The 27,365-nt window shown below is 47.0% G+C and overlaps 2 protein-coding genes across 14 annotated transcripts in view; one reads left to right on the top strand and one right to left on the bottom strand.

Annotated features, from left to right (window-relative positions):
* Window positions 1-12,131, bottom strand: part of CACNA1C (calcium voltage-gated channel subunit alpha1 C) — a 470,141-nt gene extending 458,010 nt beyond the window's left edge. For all 10 annotated transcript variants that reach the window (XM_075602406.1, XM_075602396.1, XM_075602400.1 and 7 more), the window contains exon 1: window positions 11,897-12,131. In XM_075602406.1, coding sequence (XP_075458521.1) covers window positions 11,897-12,035 — 139 coding nt within the window. In that variant the 5' untranslated portion in view covers window positions 12,036-12,131. The remainder of the gene's footprint in view (window positions 1-11,896) is intronic.
* On the top strand, window positions 1,561-27,222 carry DCP1B (decapping mRNA 1B). Of its 4 annotated transcripts, none has more exons than XM_075602409.1 (10): window positions 1,665-1,761; window positions 2,913-2,953; window positions 4,659-4,864; window positions 7,152-7,279; window positions 16,274-16,340; window positions 20,524-20,659; window positions 23,153-23,281; window positions 24,406-25,167; window positions 25,502-25,747; window positions 26,727-27,222. In XM_075602409.1, exons 4-10 carry the CDS (start codon window positions 7,183-7,185, stop codon window positions 26,805-26,807), a joined length of 1,518 nt encoding a protein of 505 aa, XP_075458524.1. In that variant the 5' UTR covers window positions 1,665-1,761; window positions 2,913-2,953; window positions 4,659-4,864; window positions 7,152-7,182; the 3' UTR covers window positions 26,808-27,222. The 4 variants fall into 4 exon arrangements, with proteins under 4 accessions (XP_075458522.1, XP_075458523.1, XP_075458524.1 ...); XM_075602410.1 differs by lacking the exon at window positions 4,659-4,864 and adding an exon at window positions 5,867-6,090 and having other exon boundaries at window positions 1,737-1,761; XM_075602407.1 differs by lacking the exon at window positions 4,659-4,864 and having other exon boundaries at window positions 1,561-1,761.
* The last annotated feature ends 143 nt before the right edge of the window (window positions 27,223-27,365 follow it).

Below are 27,365 nucleotides of genomic sequence, written 5' to 3'. Positions count from 1 at the left end.
GGGGAGTGCAGGAGGATTATATGTAACAAATAATGGGGTGATAACATTTAAAATATCCACCTATCTATAGATCTGTCTATAATTGTATCTTTCTATCTGTGTATCTATCTATCTTTGTATATATCTATTTGTGTATCTAGTATTGTTACATCTAATTACCTGTCTATATATTTACCTATCAATCTATTTACCTATGTACCTATATATATATAAATCAATCTATATATAATTTCTATAAATATTTTTTATCTATGGAGATGTATACTTATATACAATTTCTTCATATATCTATCTATAGAGGTGTGTGTCTGTATGTTTATATATATATGTAAGTATATCCTGAAAACCCTGCCTGTTTGCGGCCCTCGAGGACTGGAGTTGTGCAGGCCTGCTCTACATCTATCTATCTATCTATATCTATCTATATATCTATCAGTGGTCGATAAATCACCAAAAAATCTACTCGCCACACAAAAAAATCTACTCGCCACCTAGTACCAAACGTATGCTGCTTGGGCCAATAGGAGCTCGCCACGATGTTAAATCCACTCGCCCGGGGCGAGCAAATGTATAGGTTTGTCGAACACTGTATATATATATATAGACAAAAAAGGGAAAAAGTATTCCAAAATTAGAACTCGGGTATACTCACTAAATAAAGTGCATCTTGCTGACCGACCGGTCCTGTTGGGGAGAGGGTCTATTGTGTACCCTCTCTTGCAATTTATATACATAGGTGCTATTACATATTCTTTATTCCTTTTGCTTACATTTGTTTTTGCTTGATATTTGGTTTATACTTTATTCATTGTTGTAAGGGGTTGTCAGAGAATGTTTTTTTTTATCTATATGTGTTTTGTTTATGTGACATTTATAATAAACTTTATTTAGTGAGTATACCCGAGTGCTAATTTTGGAATACTTTTTCCCTTTTTTGTCTTTATATATTTCTTATTCCAAGCACCATTAGTGGCTTTTCAGTAGAAAGCCTATGTACTACGTGTGGTACTATGTACTATATACAGTCTGTAGCAGGCAATCTCTTTTTGTGTGTGTATATATATATATATATATACACGTGTGTATATATATATATATATATATATATATATATATATATATATATATCCATCTCTATCTACCTATCTTTTCTGCATCTGTTTTTCTGTCTAATATAATGTATTGTCTGTGTATCTATCTATCTATGTATCTATCTGTCATCTATCTATCTGGTTGTCTTTTCTGCACCTGTCTTTCTGTCTAGTATACTTTATTATGTTGCTGTATGTATGTATGTATGTATGTATGTATGTATGTATGTATCTATCTATCTATCTATCTATCTATCTATCTATCTATCTATCTATCTACCTACCTATGTCTTTCTGTCTAATATAATGTATTCTGTCTGTGTATCGGTCTATCTATTTTATATCTATCTCTATATCCATCTCTTGGATACTGGTCCATGATGCTGCCCATGGTAACCTGCTTTGCTGTTGCTATTGGTAACCGCATTCGGCTTTCGATTTGCTGCCCCTGGCGCTGTGTTCGCGGTGTCGGCGCTCGCTTGGTTGCGCCTGGCCCGTTGTTTCTGACGGGGTCTGCAGGAAGATGGCGGCCTCCGGGAGCGGCCTGCTAGGCCGAGGCCTGGACATCAGCCTGGCGGCCCTGAAGCAGCAGGATCCGTACATCCAGGGCATCGTGGACGTGGCCAGCCAGGTGGCTTTGTATACATTCAGCAACAAGGCCAACGAGTGGGTGAGTGTTCCGGAGGGGGGAGGGAGACCGGGACTACAGGGCCTGGGACTACAGAGCCTGGGGGGGAAACCGGGACTACAGGAATCCGGCGGGACGGGGACCGGGACTACAGAGCCTGGAATCCGGGGGAGGGAGGGGGGGGGGGGACTGGGACTACGACTACAGAGCCGGGTCCATTCAGGGTATGTGAGGCTTATATGGGCAGGAGCCAGGTGTACAGTAAGTGCCAGGCCCTGTTATCTAGTGACACCTGCTGTCCCCTCTGTGGCACCCAAGCAGCACTACTCTGTCGGTTATTAGTCACCTTTAAAGCTGTCACCCTCTTAGTGTCTCACTCCGTGACCTGTCACAGTATCCCCTGTCACCCCTAATAGTCTGTTCATGCTCATTACACATTAATATGGGGGCTTTAGAGCTAGTTAGATAAACACCTCAGGAGTGAGTCCTACAGGCCTCATTTAAAACCCTGATTCTACATTCAGTCTGACAGATCTGTTAAATAAGAACCAGTACAAACTGCAAAATACAACAGTATACCAGACATTACTTTGCCAAGGCCCAGATCTGCAAAAGGGTGCTAAACTTTAGTAAAGGCGTATTAAAGCTTAGCACCCTTTTGTAGATCATGGCCTAAGTGCTTTAACTTTAATGCAACTTCATAGTTTATTTTGCTTAGTGGGATTGCAGCTTTAGATGAGAAGCCTTGCTCCTTTTCTCGTTTCCATTTGTTATTTGATTTATCTGTTCTTCTGTTTGCTTATTTTTTAATTTAGTGCCAACAATGGTACACGATGCGTTACAAAATAAACATGTTGGACTCCCTTGGGAGTGCGTTGGGGGTGTAGCAGTTCATGGGCTTTATGTGGAACACGTACTGATTTAATTAGTTTAGTTATGAATAGAAAATGTATATATTTGTTATTTTATCTAAGCATTACTTCATTGTGTAGTATTATAGGCATTTACAGCACAAAGGCCCATATTTACTAAGCAGTCTTCTGCCTGAAGACACCCTACAGCCCATTCAAGTCAATGTGCAGTAAGGCGTCTTCCAATGCCAGGAGGTGCCTTATGTTGGAAAACCGCCTGGTAAACATGGGCCAAAATATCTTATGGTTTGTGGTTTAAAAATGAACATGTTACAATTGCAGGAGAAGACTGATGTGGAGGGGACGCTGTTTGTGTACACAAGGTAAGGATCATTTCTGCGTGTACACATCTGAATATACAGGGGCTCACAAAGTTTCCCTCTGTACCAGAGAACCTGGTGCAATTACAGTATGTCAGATGCAGTATTGTTTACACTAGTTTCTGGACAGGTATACAGGTGTGTGGCTACTTGCCACCTACCCCTGCCCCACTTTAAAAACACATTGAATAAATTCCTAATAAGAACTAATAATAACATTCGTTTTTGAGAAGTTTATTTATTGTACCTCACACATAACCCTGTCCCACCCCCCCTGTCCCTCACACACCACCCTGTCCCTCACACACCACCCTGTCCCATCCCCCCCTGCCCCTGACACACCACCCTGTCCCATCCCCCCCTGCCCCTGACACACCACCCTGTCCCATCCCCCCCTGCCCCTGACACACCACCCTGTCCCATCCCCCCTGCCCCTCACACACCACCCTGTCCCATCCCCCCTGCCCCTCACACATCACCCTGTCCCATCCCCCTGACCCTCACACATCACCCTGTCCCATCCCCCCTGCCCTTCACACATCACCCTGTCCCATCCCCCCCTGCCCCTCACACATCACCCTGTCCCATCCCCCCTGCCCCTCACACATCACCCTGTCCCATCCCCCCCTGCCCCTCACACATCACCCTGTCCCATCCCCCCTGCCCCTCACATCACCTTGTCCCATCCCCCCTGCCCCTCACACATCACCCTGTCCCATCCCCCCCTGCCCCTCACACATCACCCTGTCCCATCCCCCCTGCCCCTCACACATCACCCTGTCCCATCCCCCCCTGCCCCTCACACATCACCCTGTCCCATCCCCCCTGCCCCTCACACATCACCCTGTCCCATCCCCCCTGCCCCTCACACATCCCCCTGTCCCATCCCCCCTGCCCCTCACACATCACCCTGTCCCATCCCCCCTGCCCCTCACACATCACCCTGTCCCATCCCCCCCTGCCCCTCACACATCACCCTGTCCCATCCCCCCCTGCCCCTCACACATCACCCTGTCCCATCCCCCCCTGCCCCTCACACATCACCCTGTCCCATCCCCCCCTGCCCCTCACACATCACCCTGTCCCATCCCCCCCTGCCCCTCACACATCACCCTGTCCCATCCCCCCCTGCCCCTCACACATCACCCTGTCCCATCCCCCCCTGCCCCTCACACATCACCCTGTCCCATCCCCCCTGCCCCTCACACATCACCCTGTCCCATCCCCCCTGCCCCTCACACATCACCCTGTCCCATCCCCCCTGCCCCTCACACATCACCCTGTCCCATCCCCCCTGCCCCTCACACATCACCCTGTCCCATCCCCCCTGCCCCTCACACATCACCCTGTCCCATCCCCCCTGCCCCTCACACATCACCCTGTCCCATCCCCCCTGCCCCTCACACTTCACCCTGTCCCATCCCCCCTGCCCCTCACACTTCACACTGTCCCCTCCCCCCTGCACCTCACACTTCACCCTGTCCCCTCCCCCCTGCACCTCACACTTCACCCTGTCCCCTCCCCCCTGCACCTCACATCACCCTGTCCCCCCCCCCCCGCTGCACATCACACAATACCCTCTCCTCCCCCTGCACATCACCCTCTCTCCCTCCATACACCTCACACAACACCCTGTGTGTGTATTTGAGTGTGTCCCTTCCCCCAGTACCTGCTCTAGCCTTCGCCTCATGTCCCCACTTGTCACCAGCCGCTACAGTGCGCAGCCACGCCCCCAGCACCTGCAACACGACTAGTGGCTCCTGTCTGATGGCGCCCCGCTCCTTCCACGCTCCTATTGGATGAGCCCTCAGCCACACAAAGCTCCCCGCTTCAGTTCCTTACCCTGCGCACCCAGCCGCTCTGTTCTCTGCTCTATTCTTCCTACGCTACGCAGATAGCGAAAGGTGAATACGGGTGAGTGACGACTCGCCTGCTGAATACAACTGAGCGAGTCCTTCATATAAATATCTATCAGGGTTGCAGATATGTGAATGTACCTCACAAGTGATATTCTTTATTGGCTATATGCTAACGGTGGAGGGTTTTTGTTGCCTTTTTCACCCACCATAACTTAAATAATATACACACACATACATATGTATACACACACGCACACGCACACACACGTTGAAACATGTCTGTGAGTTGTTTCTCTGGCTTTGCATCTGATTCCGATGCTGAGCTTAAAAGCTGTGTTAACAGCGAGCATTAGCTTTATAAGGGTTCCATGTAAAAATTGATTTCAGGCAAAAGGTGACACAGTGTGCTCATTTGCATGTCATTTCCCAGAATCCCTTGCTGCAGTGGGAGCACTGTATGCTAGGTGATAATGGTGAAAGGCAGGGTTGCAGGCCTGTCTAAGACGTGTGAATGTGCTCACAAGTGATCTTTTTATTTGCTATATGCAATACGGTGGAGTTTTCTTGTCGCCTTTTTCAGCCACCATAACTTAAAATCTTATATACATATACACATACACATACATATACATACATACTATTCCTGTACAATACGTTCGTCAGATTGATTAAGAATAATTAAGACATGCAGCCATAAAGTTTAGTACGAAGATTGTATTAAGAAAAATACATAATAGGGCAAAGGGTACGTTCCCTAACAAACCCAGTCATTTCATTGTATCTTTACAATGTGGAGAAGACATCGAAATATTAAAATGATCTGGTGCGGATTATCCAAATGACAGAGCAGCGTTAACATTTATTCGTAATGTGCCAACATATTCCGTAGCGCAGTGCATTGTTGGAGAGCGAAAAACAATAAGATAACAAACATTAACATACATGGTTACAGCAGGTAAGGAGGACAGTGTGCATCTGTATTGATGATTAATTGATTTGATTGGGTTTAATTGAATTTGTGCTATATGTATATAACTGCCCCCTTCCCTTTTTGAAGTGAAACCTCTTTGCTGGCACATACCTAAATTCTCATGGGACTAAAACTCCTTCATGGTGACGAAAATGCGTCACGATCAGCCGCACGCCCCTGCTGGCTCAAAGTTCTCACAGCACTAAAAGTCCTTGATAGAGACGAAAAAGCGATCAGGCGTGTGCAAGAGCCCCCGCTGGCTCAAAATTTACACCACTCAGAGACGTTCATGCAGACGAAAATGCAATCGGGTAAGCAAACAGTAAAATAAATTATACTCAAAGTCTTTCATTCAATCAAATACATCAAAATACAATTTCAGTGACAAAACACAAAGAAGTTTCAATTAGATCGCGCGTGCTCGGCACACACCCCGTCTTCTTTTCAAGGACCTGTGCACTCTGCAGAAATAATTGTTTCCTAAATATAAGATATCAAAGATATATAGATGGATATGAAATGCTCCTTATGCAGAATCACAGACTCGTTTATTCCAGCTGCTAAGTATGAAACCTCAAGGCAAAAAAATGCTGGGAACATTTATACGGGGAAACTGATCAATACAATACACCTGTAACGGAGGACGTTCTTAACTTTGCACCTGCACTACAGCAGGATAATTTATTTATTACAGCCTAGTTTTGTGTGTATGTATATAGAGGCAGCCATTGCATGCAACACTTTAGAGTCGGCAGTGTACAGGGAAGGATTATACAGTATAGCAGGGGTTCTCAACACCAGTCCTCAAGACCTCCCAACAGGTCAGATGTTAAGGATATCCCTGCTTCAGCACATGTGGCTCAGTTGAAGCCACTTGTGCTGAAGCAGGGACTGATTAGGCCACCTGTGCTGAATCTGGTTTATCCTCATAGTCTGACCTGTTGGGGAGGGGGCGGGAGGGGGGAGGAGAGGGTCTTGAGGACTGGAGTTGAGAACCCCGGCATTATGGACATCCTCAGACCTAACGTAAATGTATGTATATCTTTATATAGCGCCAAAGGTGAACTCGGCGCTTCTCAAAGAATACAGTAGAGGGAATTATTATAATACAATAAGCGCTGCAAAATCAGACATTAGGAAAATAAATCCCTGCCCCGAAGAGCTTACAATCTAAGTGTAAATACAAAAGGAAGAGTGTCCTGCAGGGTGCAGTCATTAATGCCCGTACATGTGCTAACGGGCGCAGAGAACTGGAGGCGATGAAGCCCATTTGCATCATTCAGCATCCCTGGAGATTTTTTCTTCTTGTTAATGCATAGTCAGCGATTGTAACTGCCTCAGAAGTCATGCATTTTCCTATGGTGCCTTTTAGATCTGCATCTCCCAGACACGGTTTCACCATCATGAACCGGCTGAGCATGGAAAACCGCACGGAGCCCATCACGAAAGACCTCGATTTCCAGCTGCAGGACCCCTTCCTGCTGTACCGGAACGCCAGATGTAAGTGCGGTTGGTTTACAAAAAGATGTGCACGTTTGTCTCCACTCTAAATGAACAGGGGTCACATCTGGGGGATTGATGCATTGTTACCCAAATCTATCACCTATAAGTACTTAAAAATTATTTGTTTGTAATTGCGGGGAGCGGAGACTTGGGAAGGGTTGTATTTCCTCTGATGTCACCGTGTGTTCAACAAGAGTTTGCACAGCCAAACCCCCTTTTCTCCCCCCTCCCCTTATTGGTTCTCTGATAAGGACACGGTGGGCTAAAAGGTAATGAGAACACTAGATTTGTAATTAATCTCCCCCCAAAATGAAAGCGGCCAAATATTTGCTATTGGCAGTTCTATTTGTTCAGAGGCTGTTAAATGCTTTACAAAGGTTTGGTTTTCTGTCTGGCTACCTGGGATTTAACCTTTTACATACTTGAGTGCTGGAAGAGAGGGCAAGAAATGGCAAAGCCTTGCCACCCCCCCTCCGCCCCATACCTCAATATCTGGAGCCTATCTGCAACCCTCAAAAGTCCTCATTCCTCACACTTGGTCTGCATGTTCGTGACCAGTTTCTTCTGCCCAGTGATGCGCTGCCTATTGATGTAGAAATTATCTTTTTAAAGTTCAGAGCAACATAGAAAAAAAATGAGAGCTGTTGAGCGGATCCGTCCTCCCCCCGCAGCTGCCCTGAGAGTATCAGAAGCTGGATGTCTTCATTCGGTGTCTGCATTGCAGTTTGGACAGAAGCTTAATGAATTGTGTCTGCCCGCTCCGTTCTCTACTCTGCCAAGGGTCTGCGCACAAGCAGCTTACCAGGCTCAGGCTGCAGCCAAGATTACAGGGCAGCTGTGCAGAGGTTTCAGCGTAGTCTTAGCACTGCCCAAAGCCCCCCCGCCCCCGCCCCTCACATCTGCCCCAGTATAGCAAGATGTAAAACGTGGCAGATGGGACTGGGGCATTGTGTGCATGCATAAGGAACAGCAGTGTAAGTTCCATGGACACTAAGCTTCCCTGAGTGTGCTCTCCACTATGACGTTAAAGTCACGGAGCAGAGCTGTGCAGAAGTTATGGCAGAATGTACAATACTATCGTTGTCATTATACATATTCCGCAGAGTGCATCAATCAAGTAAACAGAATGACCTACAGACAAGTTCAGACAGATACAGTCAGTAATGAGGGCGCTGCCCAGAGAGCTTACACTTTAAAGGGAATAATACTAAGAAATGTGGGAAACAAAGAGAACCCCATTTTCATGTTTAATCAATATTTTAAAAAAGTGTGTTTCCCAAGCACAGTGTCTGTAAATATCTCTTCTTCCCCCCCCCCCCCCCCCCCTCCTGCACGGATATGAGGGGTCTAACGTGCCCGGAGAGCACACGGTGCCAGCAGGATGAAGTACAGCTTGAAGAATGTTGTGCTGGGCGTGAGGAGCCATTGTGTTTGCATCAGGGAGCGTTCCTGAGAGCTGAACACCCTCTGACAGAAGCAGAACCGCCCCAAACAAGGACGCACCAGCTGCCTCGTGTCACGGCAGCTATAATTACTGGCAATAGGAAATGTTATTTACAAAGGCCGTTTAAATGCATGGAATGCACCCAGCCACCTGCCCCGTGTGATGAGGGCCCCCGGAGACATCCTTTATTTAATAATAGTATTATTACATCACTAGGGAAGAAGGATTTCTTTGTCCTATCTCAGGAGTCTTTACCAAGGTTATAAGAATATTTTCTTTCCTAAATAAATACATATATATTGCATGTTTTTGCTGCTAAGAAATGCATCTGGTTTTCAAGCACACCTGACAGGGCCCAGAGCACTTGAGTACTTTCCCCAAGATCTTTGTCTCTTTCTACATTTATACTGTAGCACCGACGAGTATTCTAAAACAAATCTGGGGCAATCACCAACAAGACCCAGGTACATGCTGGGTACATGCTGGGTGCATCCTAGGTACATGCTGGGTACATGCTGGGTACATCCTAGGTACATCCTAGGTACATTCTGGGTACATCCTAGGTACATCCTGGGTACATACTGGGTACATGCTGCAACATTTCAGTGACATTTCTGCAGACAGACTAATGGCCCATTGGATTAACCACGGTGGTCCTTGGCAGTCCCATTCAAACTGAATGCGACTGCCACGGACCCCTGCTGTGTTAATCCGACGGGCCATTAGTCTCTGCAGAAATGTCACTGAAATGTTGCAGCATGTACCCAGCATGTACCTGGGTCTTGTTGGTGATAGCCCCAGATTTTCCAAAGCAAGTTTTAGAATACCCGTCGGCGCACCTGTACATACACACTGCTGTTTGCACAGTGATGAGCACTATGAGAGCCCTTTCTAAACTCTGTGTTACAGGTGTGAGCAGGTACAGGCTCTCAGACACAAGTAAATGGGCGTTGTTGGGTTGTTGTCGTCATTTTTGGAAGCCCTAATAAAGATTCTATTTCCAGAACATATTTTGCAGTCACACTAGTTTTTATTGCCGCATGGAGAGCATTAATAACAGAGATGTGACATTTTGCAAGTTGAATTCCCAAATGTTTGTGCAAAGTTGTTTGTTTCTAATTCACATAACGCTTGATAGTTGTACAAACTGTTTTTTGAAGTTTGCACGTGGGGGGGAAAAAATACCAAACGATTGCATTGTTATCACATTTTTCCAAAATTCACAGAAATCTTTGCAAAATTAGAGAGAGACGTGATGCCCTGTGCAAGATACTGGCTTTTGGCGAACTTTAACACAACTTTTCTGAAAGCTGTGAATGTACCAAAAGTGTGATTATGCACAAATATTTTACCCATTGCTAATCCTGAAATAGTCATTTACCTTTTGAAATAATTCTTGTGCACCTGAGAAAGACGCCGGTTACATTTCCCAGATTCTCCAAATTAGAACTGCTAAACCGGTGTTTCACCCCGATGGTGACAAAATGTTTTTATTGACTTTGACTATATGTCTCTGTCACATATCGGCTTTCTACGTTACTGCGATTAGTCAAAATTGAATTAAAGGAGCTGCTTACAATGCATTGAAGGGGGTTACAATTGTTGTATTTGCAGTGTGAAAGATGCAAAGAGCCTAAAATACAGAAAGTGACTGCTGCTTTGTTTTTGTGTGCAGTATGGATCATTTTCTCATAGACTATAAAAGTGGAATTGTTGATTGAAAGAGTAATGGTACTCCATAGCACCTTATGCCATCACACTTCGATTACTGCATACCAGAGCACGGTTACCCCCCTCATTAATGAGACCAAGATATGCCACTGAGATTAAAGCCGCACTGAGGGCTGCAGGTAGCCATGCAGAGTGGGTTGTGTTCTGGTAGGAGGGAGGCATTGAGCCATGAGTGTTGTACCAGCTCTATAGGATGTGGAATCCTTCCTGCCTCCTGCACACAGCCTTCCCTCCATATATGGGTATCAGGACAGAGTAAGCCTGGGAATGTTCAGGCCCTTCAGTTTCCTGCCAACTTGGGGAATTCTGTCCTGCTCCACTAGATAAGACAGTTTTATTGAGCAGGAGGCGCATCGGGTTAACCCCTTGGCTGCCAGGAACCCTGCTCTTGTCGGCGCCTTATTTCTCAGCTCCGTGGTAGATCATAGCTGACAGCAAAAGCCCTGGTCAAATATCCACAGGAATGAAAACCTGAACAGACCACTCGTGTTCCATTACTTGCCTGTAATTACCCCCCTTTGTGGACGACGCTGCCTACAGCAGGTTAATAAGTTAGGATCTCACAGGGCAGTGGGACGGTACACAAATGCTTCTAATTCATTTGCTAGCAAGCCACAGTGATACTCATACTTCTGGATGGGAAAATCTCACCTGTAATGTCACTACACCTGCAGTTCATGGTATTTATCAAATTTGCTTTTACCAGAATAATTGCGGCACGACGTGATCAGCTAAAGAGCTTAAATCTCTCAAATCTACAACTGTTATCCAATGTGTTACAAGTATTGGCATGAAAAAGCCAATGAGAAGAATAGTAAAGGCTGGGTTACTAGGATCCAGCTCACAGCATCCAGTGTGACTCCCATGCTCAGATCTTTATTCTAATTAAACAAAGTGCAGGACTTCCACTTGAAGACTTTTTGATGTTTGCAAGCTAATTGAAGCAAGTGCACATCATCACAGCTCCTGTGTTCTAGTTACAGATGCACATGCACTGGAAGTCGTGTAAACAAACCGAAACCTCAATTCCAGGGGTGGCCAACTCCAGTCCTCAAGGGCCACCAACAGGTCTGGTTTTAAGGATATCCCTGCTTCAGCACAGATGACTCAATCAGTGGCTGTCATTATCACTGAACCACCTGTGCTGAAGCAGGGATATCCTTTAAAACCTGACCTGGTGGTGGCCCTTGAGGACCAGAGTTGGCCACGTCTATTCAATATGATGTGACTCTGCTTCCCAGTGCCTAACAAGAGTTTACTTCTATTGAGATAAAGGGGACCAAATCTTCCCCAGGATGGAGAAGACTTTCACTGCATATTAAATAAGGGTCTCCGTTGCTATTTGAGTCTTGCCCGGTATGTGCTACAGGGTAGAGACGTGCTGATGCAGAGTTGGAGTACGAAGGTGTGTGGTACAGTTCTGCCTGGTGGGCTCTTACCTCCAGGCGGGATGTGGACGCAGTCAAGTTCAGTCTCGGAGACCATGTTGCCCTTATAGTGCAGGCTGGGCTGGGAGGTTACATCCTTGGGCATGGGCCGGTATGTGTCAGTCGTTTTGCGGATAATGGTGTGGAACATCTCTGCTTCCCTGCCTGCCACTTGACAAGTTTTAATAAAAATGAAAGAAATTGAAGTTCATGTTCTTCTTTCCTTGGTAAAGTGAAAGAATGTGATTTCCTGAAACTAGTGAAAGTTACAAAGTGGCACCATGTTGGAAATCCTTTGTCGCGGGTGCCGTTCAAAGAGCCGTTTTCAGAGTTTTCTTCCGTCCTCCTCTTCTGCAGTTTGTGATATCCTCCCTCCGATGTCCTGTGCCCTCCTGCCCAATGTAGTTTTACAGATTGTGACGTGCAGGGGGGGGGGGGGGGATTGACATTTTCTGCCTGTCATCTGCCCACTTCAGAGTCATCAGGGTCTCTGCTGTTTGTAACTTGCCACCAACAGCCCTGATACAACCTCTTGTGTTGAAGAGGCAAGGGGAGATAGGTCTGTCCGGCAGGGCAAGAGCCCCCGAACCCACACAACAGAGATCTGCTTTAGGAGCAACAAATATGGGCATCGTTTAAGGCAGTTGGCCCAATATGTGTGTAGTCCTTATCGGTGTGATGGGGATGGAAGGGGTCAACAGTGCAAACTCACTGATCTTTCTGTGCTCAGTAACAACACCTTCAATTTAATGGCTTGGGTCATTGGCTCATGATCAAGCCCAGCTGGCTGCAATAATCTCTGCAGTGGTTGTCTTTGCTCCTTCGGATGATGGGAGTTATAGTTGTGTAGCCAACATGGACCATAGTGATGATCCATAGGACTTGCAATATGGCGTAGCATGTCATGGACGTGGGTTACATCCATACAACTACAGATGTAGCAGCCATTAACCTGTTAACGTGAAGTTGATAGTTATTTTTCTTGGCGGCTGTTTTCAGTGAGCCATAAGGCAGAGTCCCCGGTGGTCACGGCGGTGCCTGCCAGACACCACAGCACAGCTCTCCATGGGGGAGGCCCCAGTGGCTGTGTGTGTGTTGGCGCACAAAGCGCTGTGACGTATACGCTGGCAAGGGAAGACCGGAATTTTGTCTTCCCGCAACGCGGACACGTGGCCCTGCGCAGCCAATGGCAGGACAGATTTGCCCGTCGTGGTCTCCCGCGCTCCCCTACACACCGCCTATCATGGATATAGTCTCTGCACACGCCGCCAGGCGTGCATCAGGGAGGACTGGGGCCGTAGCCTAACGTGCCAAAGCCATGCAGAATATTGTGTTATCGATGATCTCCTCACATTGAAATGGGTGCAAGAATGGCTGCTACATCGGTATACTTCGGAAGAACTTGGGGTGGTTTGAAGCTCTCTGTTGGTAACACCTTACCATCATCAATGTAGAGTTTAGCCAGCCCTATACTGGAGTTTGGCTGTTATTTCTGTAGTCTGGAGCCTCCGTATCAAGTTTGTTGATGGTTATAGATGCCTTATGAAAATGTGGCGTTTGCTTTTGGAGCGGTAGGCCTCCACTTCTTTTAATGCTCCGTTTCCCACCCCCACGATACTGTAATTCAGGGCAATGAAGGTTGTTAACCTGGGTTCAGTATAGTTGCTTCAGTCACACTTAAATTCAGGGTGCGGAGAGGAGAGCCAGAGACTAAACCAGGGGTGGCCAACTCCATTGCTCAAGGGCTACCAACACGTCAGGTTTTAAGGATATCCCTGCTTCAGCACAGGTGGCTCAATCAGTGGCTCAGTCATAATGACAGACACGGATTGTGCCACCTGTGCTTTAGCAGGGATATCCTCCAAACTTGTCATGTTGGTGGCCCTTGGGACTGGAGTTGGCCACCCCTGGACTAAACAGTTGTTGGATCTTGTCTTCTCTCTTGGCAGTTACATGGTACACTTTGCGTCATACTATCACCACGCTGAGGGGTAAGTTGAGGAAATATGGTGAATAGAGGAATAATTTGTGGGAGGGGGTTAGTATATTAGTTGTGTTAATTGGCTCTGTCTTGGTAGGTGGTGGCTATACTGGATGGAGTAGGTGTACTGCTAAATCAGATTGGTAAATGGGAAGGAGAACTCTTGATTTTGGCTGTTTTATTAATGGGGAAGGGAGTGTGTTGATCATTTGGAGTGTGGGGGGCTTGTGTTCAGTGTGAGAGGGAGGGCTGTGTTGTTGAGCAGGGTGAGATCTGTGCTCTCTCGTATATCGGCCTGCTGTTTGCTTCCCAACCCACTGTGCTGGTCCCGGTACCAAGTCCTTAAGAATTAGGATTTTCTGATGAGTTCAGTTGGGCCTTTGAGACCTAGGTGAGCCAGTACTGTTCCATTCAGACTGGGACTATTGCCAGCTTTGTGGCGTGTTTACTGACCGGATAAAGTTTACCATGTGATTTTGCTACAGGTTACGTGGTTCAAACCTTTTATGCAATTTAAAGTTGCACCTACCTTTTCCTATGAACTATTTTTTGTTCTTTTATATTATTTATACTATATATTATTATACTTGTTTGCCAGGAAACACATGCCTGCTAACTAATGAGAATAATTTGTTTATTTTATCGTTTGAAGGACATTTTAAAATACAAACACATCCTGGAAATAGTACTACACCCCTTCTGTACGAGAGAAGATGGAACCGGTGTAGGAGCCCGCTGCGGGTGTGAATGGGGGTTATCATTTTGTAGGGCGAGTGCCCCTCTCGTACACCTTTCTCAGCCGCCCCCGGTGTGCTGGGGATCTCCTCTCCAGCCCCTGTGCAGTTAGCGACACGGCCTTTAATCTGGCGTTTCCCGGTTACAATATAATGGAATAGGATCCAGGAAGTGCAGGGCGGTGGATAAGGTGAGCAAACACTGCCCCGCACCAGCAAGCACAGCTGTTCCTGTCGCTCCCTGCACCCGGAGTCATCCGTTTCACGTGCCGTTTCCAAGCGCACGGGGTATTTCTGTCCCCGCCGCCTGCACGCGGCACTGATTTCTGAGTGCGGAAGAGACGTGGCAGCCAAATATTTATCACAACCTGTCGCCACGCCAGGGTCTTTGATCCAATGGAAAGAACACATGGAAGCGTAACATAACGGGTACAAGCAGGCAGGGTACGGTGTTATCTGGATCGTGGCACCCCCTCTTTAAAATCATACGCAGGCCACAGACCAGCTGGGAGTTAAAGTCCCACTTGGCATCAAACGTTACATTTGCCATACTCGAGGGTCAGGGTGTGGGGCAAGGGGTGGTCAACGCCAGTCCTCAAGGGCCACCAACAGGACAGGTTCTCAGGATATTCCAGCTTCAGCACAGGTGGCCAATGAGCCACATTTGCTGAAGCAGGGATACCCTGAAACCTTACCTGTTGGTGGCCCTTGAGGACTGGAGTTGCTCACCCTGTACTCGGGGGTGCAGAGTACCCCTGCTTTTATTTAAAGACCCCGTGTACCACCGGGTCTTTTAAAAAAAAAAAAAAAAAATTATGTTTTTAATTGTTTCAATATCTACACTACAATCAATTGTTCTACATTCATTTTAAATTAAAAGTGGGGTTATTTTAGAAAATAAATGACTCGCTTGTTTTTAGAGCCTTCTGTGCAACTCTGTGTAAAATATGTGCCCAAGAGCTTTGCCCCAATGTGTAATAGATTTTTATTTTATTTTTAAATGATGTTGATAAAAGCTCTGCTGCTTTGTGGTTAAGCCGAGGGTTACACTGTGAAAGCGCTCGGGTGCTTTGTAGATGTTTACAAACTTTAGATTTACACAGGAAAGTCTAGACCCCTAAATAAGGCATTATACCAGGAGTATGTTTTTAAGGCATTTCCTCGCTAACTCACGGTCCATAATTGGTGTTTCTTATAAAGAAAATGTCTACAGGATCGTACTGAGATGAAAAACACAATCCGAGCTATTTCTTTAAAAAATAAATAAAGGCTGCCTGTGAGGAGGGTTACTGGCTCTGCACTTCTGTAACCCAGGCTGTGCTGAAAAGCTGTGTAATGCGGCAGGCTGAAGCTTATATGGATCCATGTTAAAATAAGAAGTCAAGAGTGACACACTGTGCTCATTTGCATGTCATTACCCAGAATCCCTGGCTGCAGTGGAAGCGCTGTATGCAAAGAGATAGTGGGGAAAGGCAGGGTTGCAGCCCTGTCTGAGATGTGCAAATGACCCACATGTGGTATTTTTTATTTATTAGTTATTTATACAGCAACAGGTTGTTGTTTTTTTGTTTTGTAACGAGACTTCCTAAACATGAGCTGCCGCTTTAATAGGAATGTGTTATGTTGCCTGTTTAATTCTAACCGTGGAAATTGTGTTTTATTTGTTTTCTGCAGTTTTTATTTACGGAATTTGGTTTTACGACAAAGAAGAATGCCAAAGAATCGCAGAACTCATGAAAAAGTGAGTAAAAGTCTTTCTTTTCTGTGATGTGAGGCCAGCGTCGTATAGGACACAGATCTGTGCTTCACTCCTACAGGGGTGCAGGAAATCACTAGATGTAATACTGCACCAAAAGGTGTGTTTCAGAAGACCTTTTATGTAACCGGCTTCCTTAGAAAGATTCAATACCCTTGGAAGTAGAGTGTTTTACTTCTGTTTCCTACGAAAAATGTACTTTTTCACCATGTCCTATTAAATGCCTGCTTGCCTAATATTACATGTTGGCACAGGGGTGGGCAACTCCACTCCTCATGGGCCAGCAACAGGTCAGGTTTTCAGGATATCTATGCTTCAGCACTTGCGGCTCAATTGAAGACTGCATTGCCTGTGCTGAAGCAGGGAATATCCTGAAAACCTGACCTGTTGGTGGCCCTTGAGGACCGGAGTTGCCCACTCTTGTGTTGGCATCATAATTGTTAATAAGAAAGGCAAAAAAAAAAGTCTTAAAACTTTAGGGTCTTATCACAAAAGATATTGGCTAAAGACTAAGCACTCCACATGATTTGGTTACCATGGAAACATTAAGATCAGATTTTATTTTAAAAAATAAGTGGCCAGCCACTTCCATTTAACCCACTAAACACACCCCTGCTATGTACTGTACACGTTTGGGTCCCAGGACACGGTCTCTTTAATGTAGGATTAAGGTTGGCCAGGCCTTTGGGAAATGCTCTAAATGCAGCTTGGGCGTTAGAATTGTGGGGCTGCTGTTTTGACGCGGTATTGGAATGGAAAATGCACAATTGCAACATCAGTCAGTGTCCCTGGTTTCAAAATCACCCATGTATTTATCAAAGGAAGAAATGCATCCCGTCACCCCTGTGATAAATCTGTTCCCGACACCTCGCTGCGCATTGGCAAACATGGCTGCCCACCGCGAGCGAGCTCATCACTTGGAGTTTTGCATCGTGGAGGTTTTCAGAAGTGTGTGTGTATGTGCCTCTGTGTGTGTGTGCCTCTGTGTGTGTATGTGCCTCTGTGTGTGTGTGCGCCTCTGTGTGTGTGTGCCTCTGTGTGTGTGCGCGCCTCTGTGTGTGCGCGCCTCTGTGTGTGCGCGCCTCTGTGTGTGCGCGTGTGTGCGCGCCTCTGTGTGTGCGCGCCTCTGTGTGTGCGCGCCTCTGTGTGTGCGCGCCTCTGTGTGTGCGCGCCTCTGTGTGTGCGCGCCTCTGTGTGTGCGCGCCTCTGTGTGTGCGCGCCTCTGTGTGTGCGCGCCTCTGTGTGTGTGCCTCTGTGTGTGTGTGTGTGCCTCTGTGTGTGTGCCTCTGTGTGTGTGCCTCTGTGTGTGCGTGCCTCTGTGTGTGCGTGCCTCTGTGTGTGCGTGCCTCTGTGTGTGCGTGCCTCTGTGTGCGCGCGCCTCTGTGTGCGCGCGCCTCTGTGTGCGCGCGCCTCTGTGTGCGCGCGCGCCTCTGTGTGCGCGCGCGCCTCTGTGTGCGCGCGCGCCTCTGTGTGTGCGCGCCTCTGTGTGTGTCCCGTACCACAAGGGTTCCTCTCGGCAAGTCCACTTTCTTTGTTGGCCGACCAAAGCAGTAAATGCAGCGCAGGCAGCCGCAGGAGTGTGGTCAGTTTTAGGGTCCGACATCTTAGGTGTGACCCACAGCAAGTCAAATTGATCGTTGAACGTTTTAACCCCTAGTGTGCCAGAGCAGCCACTGCCGCATTGTGCTTATTGCATTGGAAATTATAGGGGAGGTGGGAGAGTTTTACCAGGAAAGTTTATTTTGACCTAGACCAAGTGTGAATGCAACTTTCGTGTTGAATCTCTGCCTCCCATCACATGCCCAAGGCTAAACCTTCTGTGCAGTAGGATCGTTTGTTTGTAGCCAGTTTTTCGTGCCTATGGCTAAAATTCCCAGTGAATACAGAATCGGACCCTTTAAAGGGACTTCACAAGGGCTTCAAGCTTCACACTCATTGCCGATTGTTCACACACACACACACAGGTATATCTACGATCAAAAAGCTTTTATTGGACAAAGATTTATTGATTAAAGTATACCTCTTACACCCTTTCACCACAGGTCTGAAGAATTCAAGTATGGCGGAAGCTGGCCGACCATTTTCCTTAAGTGGATTTTCTGCAATAGTACTTAACCCCTTCTCGTCCCATATATTACGTGTGTTAAATGTTACTTGTAAATCCCACATAGCAGCACGCTGCGTGCAGGCATTTTACCACCATTATCTCTGCCATGTATATCTATTCCACAGTTTGTTTAATACAAGTATCTGGTCACAGTTTGTCCTCCACTCCAAAAAGCACAACAGATCCCGTGGAATATACAATAGATGGTGCTTCGCTAGGGGTTCATTGAGGGAACTGCCGGGACCTGTCCTTAATGGTCATTCTTTAAAATATGGAGGATAACATTGTAGTTAAAAGGCCTTTCTATCTCTGTTTTGCAGCTGAGAGATAGGGCCTCAGTACAACGCCTGTCCCTCCCACGCTCAGTCAGCAGATTATAACGCTCGTTAGTCTCCTTGTAACTCTGTGAGGTTGGTTGTGATATTAATGTCTAGCCACAAACGCTGCTTTTTGCACCCAGCCTGTGAGTGCTCCTGGCAGGGGGATTTGGGCCGAAATCCTCTATTCACTCGCACTGGGGACGGCTTTCTTCAGAAAGTTGGGTATATTTCAGGTACAAAGCGGGGAGTTTTGCTTATAAATGGATGGATGTAAGAGAGACTGCTGTGCACGCAGCCATGTTTAGCCAGGATTTATTTCTTCATCTCCCTTATGAGAAATGCAGTCAAACAGCACAGCCTGCTGGGCTGAGATGGCAAACGTATTGTACCGTGTCCCAGGCACTGCGGGAGTTACAGAGGCACAGACGTATTGTACCTGTGTCCCAGGCACTGCGGGAGTTACAGAGGCACAGACGTATTGTACCTGTGTCCCAGGCACTGCGGGAGTTACAGAGGCACAGACGTATTGTACCTGTGTCCCAGGCACTGCGGGAGTTACAGAGGCACAGACGTATTGTACCTGTGTCCCAGGTCATGCAGGCACTGCGGGAGTTACAGGGGCACAAACAGGCTCTCCCCCAAGGCATTTAAATTAAATGCCGGGCTTTCCGCGCGAGACCTCTGCAACCTCTGCAACCTCTGCAACCTCTGCAACCTCTGCAACCTCTGCAACCTCTGCAACCTCTGCAACCTCTGCAACCTCTGCACGTGACCATGGCAACGCGGCACCAAATGACGCTGTGGGGTCATGTGATGTCACGGTTGCCACGGTAAGGTGGCGTCAAATGGCGCCGGGGGTCACATGACGTTACACGACCCGGGGGGAGCACCACCGGACCAGCACAGGCAGAGAGGGCGCAGCAAAAAAAGATAAAATAAAAGATAGATAAAATAACCCCTGGAGTGCATTAAGATTTGGATGTTTGGTTCTATCTTGTGCATCTTTTCTTACCATCATATGAGACACATGCAAGTAAATATTCAGCACCCTCTTGTGATTACGTCTTTTCAGAGGTAGTCCCACCTAACAGGCACAAAAGGTTTTTTTAGACCAATTTATCAATGTAATCGGTTTCCTTGGAAACATTCGAGCCCTGTTAAAGTAACATTTTCACTTGCTTCTTGTGTAAAAATAAGTGTTTAATTTGCATCTATTTAGTATCTGGTAATTCATTTTCTACCGCACTCTATAAACTAGTTATGCCGCCATCTTTAGCCAAGCAAAACAACATGTCTTTATCAACAACCTCCCGGTATATACAACAGCTGCCAAGCAGTCTTATCACAAAAACATTGCAAAAGCATTTGGTTACTTTAAAGCAGGGCTGACCAACTCCAGTCCTCAAGGGCCACCAACAGGTCAGGTTTTCAGGATATCCCTGCTTCCACGCACAGGTGGCTCAGTCAGTCAACAACTGAGCCACCTGTGCTGAAGCAGGGATATCCTGCAAACCGGACCTGTTGGTGGCCCTTGAGGACTGGAGTTGGCCACCCCTGCTATTAAGGCAAAAGGAAAAAAAAAATACTTACTGTTTTCTTTAAAATTGTTGTCAATCGCCTATATTTGGGACCCTTTAGATGTGTTCCTGCCATGGGTACCCTATGGTCCTGAGACGGATTGGCCAAATTACACACGGATTTATAAGGCAAAAAACCATGCTACCTCTCCTCTCTTTCGTAGTCTAACTCAGCAGGAGCAGCTGAAGGCTCAGCAAGGAACGGTCACCGACATCTCCCCGATGACCCTAAACTCAGGAGACGGGAAGGAGGTGGATATCCTACAGATGTTGACCAAAGCCAAGGACGAGTACACCAAGGTGAGTGTTCTGGGCAGCAGCCACCTCTGTGGCAAACACAGCCAAAGGGGTTTGTGTATGAGCACTGAAAGGAGGAAGAGGGGAGAACCAAACGCCAAACTGTGCGGTCTGTGTGCAGGAGGAAGAAGGACACCATAGTCTTCCTAACTAACCTTTATTTGCTAAGCTCCCTCTCCCCGGATCTTCAATAGTCACCTACAAACCGGCGTAGAGAGAGCCTTATAATGGGACTTTCAGCAATGTTACTCAGCTCTCTCGAGTCTGTATGTGGCATGCGCTCCATCTTTTTACTGACTTCCCGTTTTCTCTCCAGCTGCCTCTGTGATTACAGACATGTGACGGTAGGAGTAAATGTGATAGCTGTTAATAAAGGTCAAGCCCGCCTTTACCCCTACCTGTCAGTAGTGTGTGTGTGTGTGTGTGTGTGTGTGTGTGTGTGTGTGTGTTCTGTGATCTTTCCAAAGAATTCTTTGCATGTAAATGTGTTTGTTGTTGCATTTCCACCCACCAATCAGGGGCTGGGTCATACTGCAGAGACCTGGGGGGAGGGAGACCCTGAGCTAGATCAGATAAGCTGCTTTAGCTGGGAGTTCAGAGTTCTTTAGCTGAGGCAGCTGGAAAGAAGCTGAGAGTAACTGGGAGGACCCGCGCACCTAGCTGGCCACAAATTGCCCGGCCGAGTAGGAGCGCGTGACGTCATCGCGCATGAGCTTCAGCACGCTCTCTCCATACCTGGCTGCAGCCCAAGGCCTCGGCCAGGTAGGGAACGGGCATGCTGGCGCTCGCTGCGCCCTGTTCGGCCGGGCGATTCGTGGACGGCTGGGGGCGCGGCCACAACGTCACAGAGCTGGTTCGCCCTCATTGGGCGAACCGCTCACGTGACGCGCTAGCGAGCAGCAAATTCAAATTTGCTTGCTCGGCAAGCAGCTAAGCGCCGAGCAGGCGCGCGCGCCCGTTCACGCTGGTCACACACATTGTCGCAATGTGTCTCATCGTGGCGAGCGTGAGCGCGCCCGCCCGCTCAGCGCCACCCTGGACGAGGCCTAAGTCCCAAGCAGTGGGACTGCAACACTTTGAAATACATTTGAGTTTACTCAGGCATCTGCCTGTTGGATTCTGTCCCAGCAGGGGACTGCAGCACTTGCATAGAAATATACCAACAATAAACCCTGCTCTGTCGGAACGCGTACAGAGATTTCCCACTCTAGGGTTGGGCGGCTTATCCATTTTCCAACTAGACAAAATACCGAACGTTTACAATCGGTCACAGAATTCATAAGAAGGTTTTTGTTACCTTTGAAGGGGGCGTCCTCCCCTGTCTGGACGCGGGGAGCAGCGGTGCCTCAGCCTTCAAGCTGTAGGAGAGAGACTGATACAGCAAACCTAACTGCCATAAGTACCCGTTCCTCAATTAGGAGAGCAGGTGAGGGCAATTAGAACCATTGTGAACTCGGGTCTGGACTTCCCATCCACCAGCCTGAGTAACTGTGAAGCTGTGGGGTGGATCACACTTACACTATGGCTGCACTTTCTGATCTAAATCAGAGAGAAAGCTAACTAATATCCTGGCACTGTCGCTTCTTATATGTGCGTGTGTGCAGGGCACACAATAACGGTAATAATCCCAAAAATTGGAGCGAGTTCTCTGCTAACGTACTAAACTGTACTATGTAGAAGCATCCAAAAAAGCAGGCACACCAAATGGTACAATAAATGTGTCTCTACCAGCTCAATGTGTCTGCTTCCCAATGGGGCCTTTTTCAAGAAACATTTGGTTGTAACGTTGAACTAGTAAAGACATTTATTGTGCCATTTGGTGTGCCTGCTGTTTTACACTCACACGCAATAGAATTTTGAAGTTGGGGCCTATTCATAAACTCTGATACGGTCAATAGAAACTGAGCCTGAAAATGGCATGCAATTTGCAGCAACACAACCCTGGCTTGGTGTTCGTTAGGAATGATCCGCTTCCAAAAAACCGCCCAGTTTGACATTCTCCTTTCAGCGCGCTTTATACCACTGTCAATGTGACATTTTATATGGTTACAATACACCCTTTGTTTGTTGCATGTGTGTTTATATTATTCCCATTTCTTTTATGATTAGTTAATACAAAAATGCACTAAAACTTTTATTATATCATCAATATTACTTTGTCCTATTGCTTATTTATTGGTGGGCAACACTAGGGCGTTCTTTCCTCTTTCCCATGTTCTAGATTGCATTTATTACCCTTGTTGGCACCAACACATTCCTAACCTACGCTGAGCGAGCGTTGGAGTATCTCTTTCTTAGGGACACTCTATATCTGTATTTTCTCAAAGGGATTTTCACCAGATCTGCTGCAATACTGACTGGAAACGAATGGAAATCCATTTGAATGTATTTGATACATTTAGATCTTTCCCACGTATCTCCGGCGTATTCTCCGGTATCCCGGCACATGGCGTGTAGGTCAATATTTTCTTTTTGTTTCCACACTTCCCGTTGCAGTGCAAGTCGTGTTCGGAGCCCAAGATGATAACCAGCTCATCTGCCATCTACACCAACCCCAACCTCATCAAACCCATTGCGGTGAAACCCAGCGATTCTCCGCAGCTGTCAGACCCCCTGCAAGGCAAGGTGAAACGCAAGCGCTCATCAGATCGTAAGCTCTTGGAACCGGGGCGGTTAACAGTACTGTTGTTATGTTTCAGTGCCAAAGACATCTGCATTGTGTTTGCTTTTCGTATTCCTTCTGGATGAAAGCTTTATAATATTGTTTGTATGGCCTGCACAAAGGTGTCCCCAGGGTTAAAGTCTATCTACTTATACCAGAGTACCAAATCCGCTGTATTTCTTCTATTTACACTTTTTACTAGAGATCACAAATGAAAGACTTTATGAATAGAATTTTTTTTATTATTATTAAATTGCACTATAATAAAATAATATGCATGTTGCACATGTGAATAAAGAGAGGGGGAGATATTGTATGTTTTTTGTGTTTACTTATACCAGATCATATAATAGTGGATGTACTACACACCTAAGCAATGCACAAGAAATAGTGATACCTGCGCACAAACACCGGTGCTCCTGGTTCAGGGATCTGTAGCAGTCCAATAACATGGAAAAAGAGATGATCCAGGGCACCACGGATTTCAATATAAAGAATTTATTAAGTCTGAATATACGACGTTTCGGCCATAGCAAGGCCTTCATCAAGTAACTGGCATGCCAGTCACTTGATAAAGGCCTTGCTATGGCCGAAACGTCGTATATTCAGACTTAATAAATTCTTTATACTTATACCAGAGACCATGCAGGTCTCTAGTAGTGAAGCCCGTTCATTATTTAGATGTCTTCTGCTCCTCTTAATCTGTCTGCCCTGGAGGAACTGCTGGGTTAGAGAAATAGGGGAGCATTGGGAAGATGGGGGGGGGGGTTATAGACTTTGATATCCGTAGACTGCAAGATGGAAACATTTTTGTAATAGGAGCAATGTTAGGAAAAGAGGTCATGTTTTGAAACTGGAGGGAAGCTCGGGGGGAAAATGTGAGGAAGTCCTTCAAGGAAGAGGTTGTGGATGTGTTCCACCGACTCTCGGCATCGGTAACGCACACAAAAATAGATCAATGAAATGTTTGGGTGGACGCTGTGGTATCCGTTACTCAGATGGGGTCTGGGGCTTCACAGCAGGAAAAAGAATGGACAGAGGTGGAGAGCCGAGTGTGATCCTTACGTGTTTTTGTTTTCTTGCACAGCACGGTGACCCGGAGCCTCACCACTTATCCCTCACCACTCTGTTTGGGAAGGCGGACAAGGCTCAAGAGGAAGTGTTGCGTCGCACTGACCACCCCACAGGGCGTCACACCGTGGTGCGCTCGCTGTCCTACGAGGAGCCGGGACGAGCGGCCGAGAGCTGTGAGAAGCAGCTGTGCCCTGCCATCCAGAAGCTGATGGATCGGGGGGCTGGGCTGCACCCCGTCTCGGAGATCCCCGAGCATCGTCAGTGCCACAGCAGCAGCTTCCACCCTGCAGGCGACATCTTCAGTGGCCTCTTCCAGACCATGGCGCCCCCTGCAGCCTCCTTCCACATCCAGGACTACGAGGGGGGAGAGAGCCTCCTGCATAAACTGCACAGTCCCCGGGTTTCAGTGCCCGAAACAGACCCGGGGACACACAACAGCACACATGTTTACAGAGGGGCAGTAACCGCTACTCCCGTGAAAGGCATGGGGCAGACACCACTCGCTTATTACGACAGCTCCCTGCAAAGCCAAAGGACTCCGGCCTCCGTGCCCCAGTTGACTCTCTCTTCCCAGCCTCCCACAGTCTCTGGGAACATCTCCCCGCAGGAGCTGCTGAAAAAGCTACAACTGGTGCGTCAGGAGCAGCAGTTGCACTCCACGCCCAGGCCTGCACTCGCAGCAAAATTCCCTGTGGTCTCCCAGAGCGGCCTAAAGGCGCAACCTTCCTGGGGGGAGAAGATGCCCCGGGGGGAGAAACCGAACGCCCTGCTTCAGGTAACGGGATTAAAAACAAAGAAGTCTTTCATATTATTTAACGACTTCTGGTGCAGAGGAGCCTGCAGGGCCTGGAAAATCAGTGTAGGGTGCACTGGGGTTAATGTGCAATAAAAAAAAAACAGTGAACGCTTTAGTATGTGATAAAGACATTAAAGTATTATCATTTTATTTATAGAATGACAGCATATTCCCCAGTGCAACATGATGGGGGTGCAGGACTGGAACACAGCATCGTTGCATGTTGTTCTGCATGCTTTGGGTGTTTGGTGTAAGACGTGGGGTCCTCTCTCTGAAACCGTTTATAGATTGATGTGTTTCTATATATCCCAAGCAGATCATCTCTCCTCAGCGTATCCCTGCCACAGTGTCACCAGCACTTCTCATGTCCCCCATGATTTTCACCCAGTCCACGAGTCTCCAGACCAGGCCCAGCGACACCTCGAAGCTCCCCCTCTCTACCAAAGAGCCCTCGGCTGCCAATTTGCTGCGGCCCATGCCGATCCCAGATACCCCGGTCTGCAATAGCAACGGCCTCACCAAGGCCCAGCTACAGGAAACCTTGCTGCACCTCATCCAGGTGAGAACAGCAGCACCTGCTCCCAGGTGTTCGTAAAGCAGACCCAGTCTACCATGCAGTGAATAAAATATAAGGCGATATTAACCAAAGGAGAAGAGGCACTCACAGGGCTTTGAAACAAATATGACATTTAGAGTATCAGCATTTTGGTTCTAATAAGAACTTTCCTCGAGATCCCTTTCTTATAGAGCTGAAACGTTGATACTCTAAATAAATGTTGTCATATTTATAACTTTGATGCGTCCTTGCGAGTTCCTATTCTCCTTTGTTTTGTGGTACCTTCGTTTGTAGTGAAACCCTGGCAAGTTATTCATTCTTTCTCTCTCTCCCTCTATTGCCAACAATTAATGCAGCGATTTTATGAAAAACTGGGAACTAGAATACAGAGCCAAACAACAATATTGGAGTTCCCCAAAAGTTAGCCTTTGACCCCCACTACCAAGCTATAATGCTATATACACAATGCTGTTTAGCCTTCCCTAGGTCCCCAAACAGAAGCTTCATCTGTACGCAGGAATCCGCTGATTAGTCTGATCGGGACCCGTGCAGAATCCGCTGTTAAGGCTGATTTTGAGTATTAGGAGTTATTTTCTCTTTAAGTTGATAAGTTACTGAGGTACTCTGTATCACTCTATAAAGCATCATATTGTCAGGAGAGGGAGGCAGATTTTTCCATTCTAAGGTCACGTTTATGGTGCACTTTAGTTGCACTTGAGTTTGGAGCGACGTCGCTGGCGACAACGCAGAGTGTAATAGGCGCTCTGTGATTGGTGTAGAGACAGTCACATGTGGCGACTGTCCCAAAATCAAATTTCAACGGCTTCAAAAAATTTTGTAGCTCCGTCGCGCTTACTATAACCGCATGCGACGGATCCAATGTATTTGTTTTGGCGCACCGTCGTCGGGCACTATAAGCGCAGCATAAGCATGAAATTCCCATTACTCCACTGCCTAATTCTGCACCCTGTTCGTTTTGCAGAATGACGATGGATTCCTGAATACAATCTACGAGGCGTACCTGTCCGTCCTAGGGAGAGGGGCTCCTGGCAGGAAGATGTGAAGCTTCAAACCATCCTCCTTTCAGCAACATTCCTCGGGGGTCACTGAAGGGGCGGGGGGGGGAGACAAGGCGGCAACGGTGGTGAAATGAGTAGGTTCAGTTGCTAGAAGAGCCTGCAAAGCATTAACTTGCCACCAGGCTCTTCTGACACCAGATAAGTAAAGTTGAGAACGGAGCACAACCGCCCATAGAAAGAACGAGCGATCGCAAGGTGACAACAGTAAAAAAAAAAAATAGCAGCATTTTTATTAAAGTCACATGAACGGGATAAGATAAAACCGCACCACCAACGCATTTCGCACTACAAGCGCTTTCTCAAGGTGACACCAAAAGTGGTTAAACTACTGTGTCTCCCCAGGTCCTAAAGCTTTTTTGTACAGCGTTTTAAGGTTTCTAAATGAGCAAGAAGGGGGGGGGGAAAACCTTTTAAAACAAATCGGCTAAAAATATATCTAGTGTGGGCTGGTCAATAAAAAGTACCCAGTTACCCCCCAGTACTGTATACAGGCCAAAGGACATCCATGTTTACTAAGCAGTCTTCTGCCATAAAAAGAATGA

The sequence above is a fragment of the Ascaphus truei genome, chromosome 5, assembly GCF_040206685.1.
Source record: "Ascaphus truei isolate aAscTru1 chromosome 5, aAscTru1.hap1, whole genome shotgun sequence".
NCBI lineage: Eukaryota > Metazoa > Chordata > Amphibia > Anura > Ascaphidae > Ascaphus > Ascaphus truei.
Note: the sequence above shows the minus strand (reverse complement) of the source record. Positions and strands in the feature narration are given on the sequence as shown.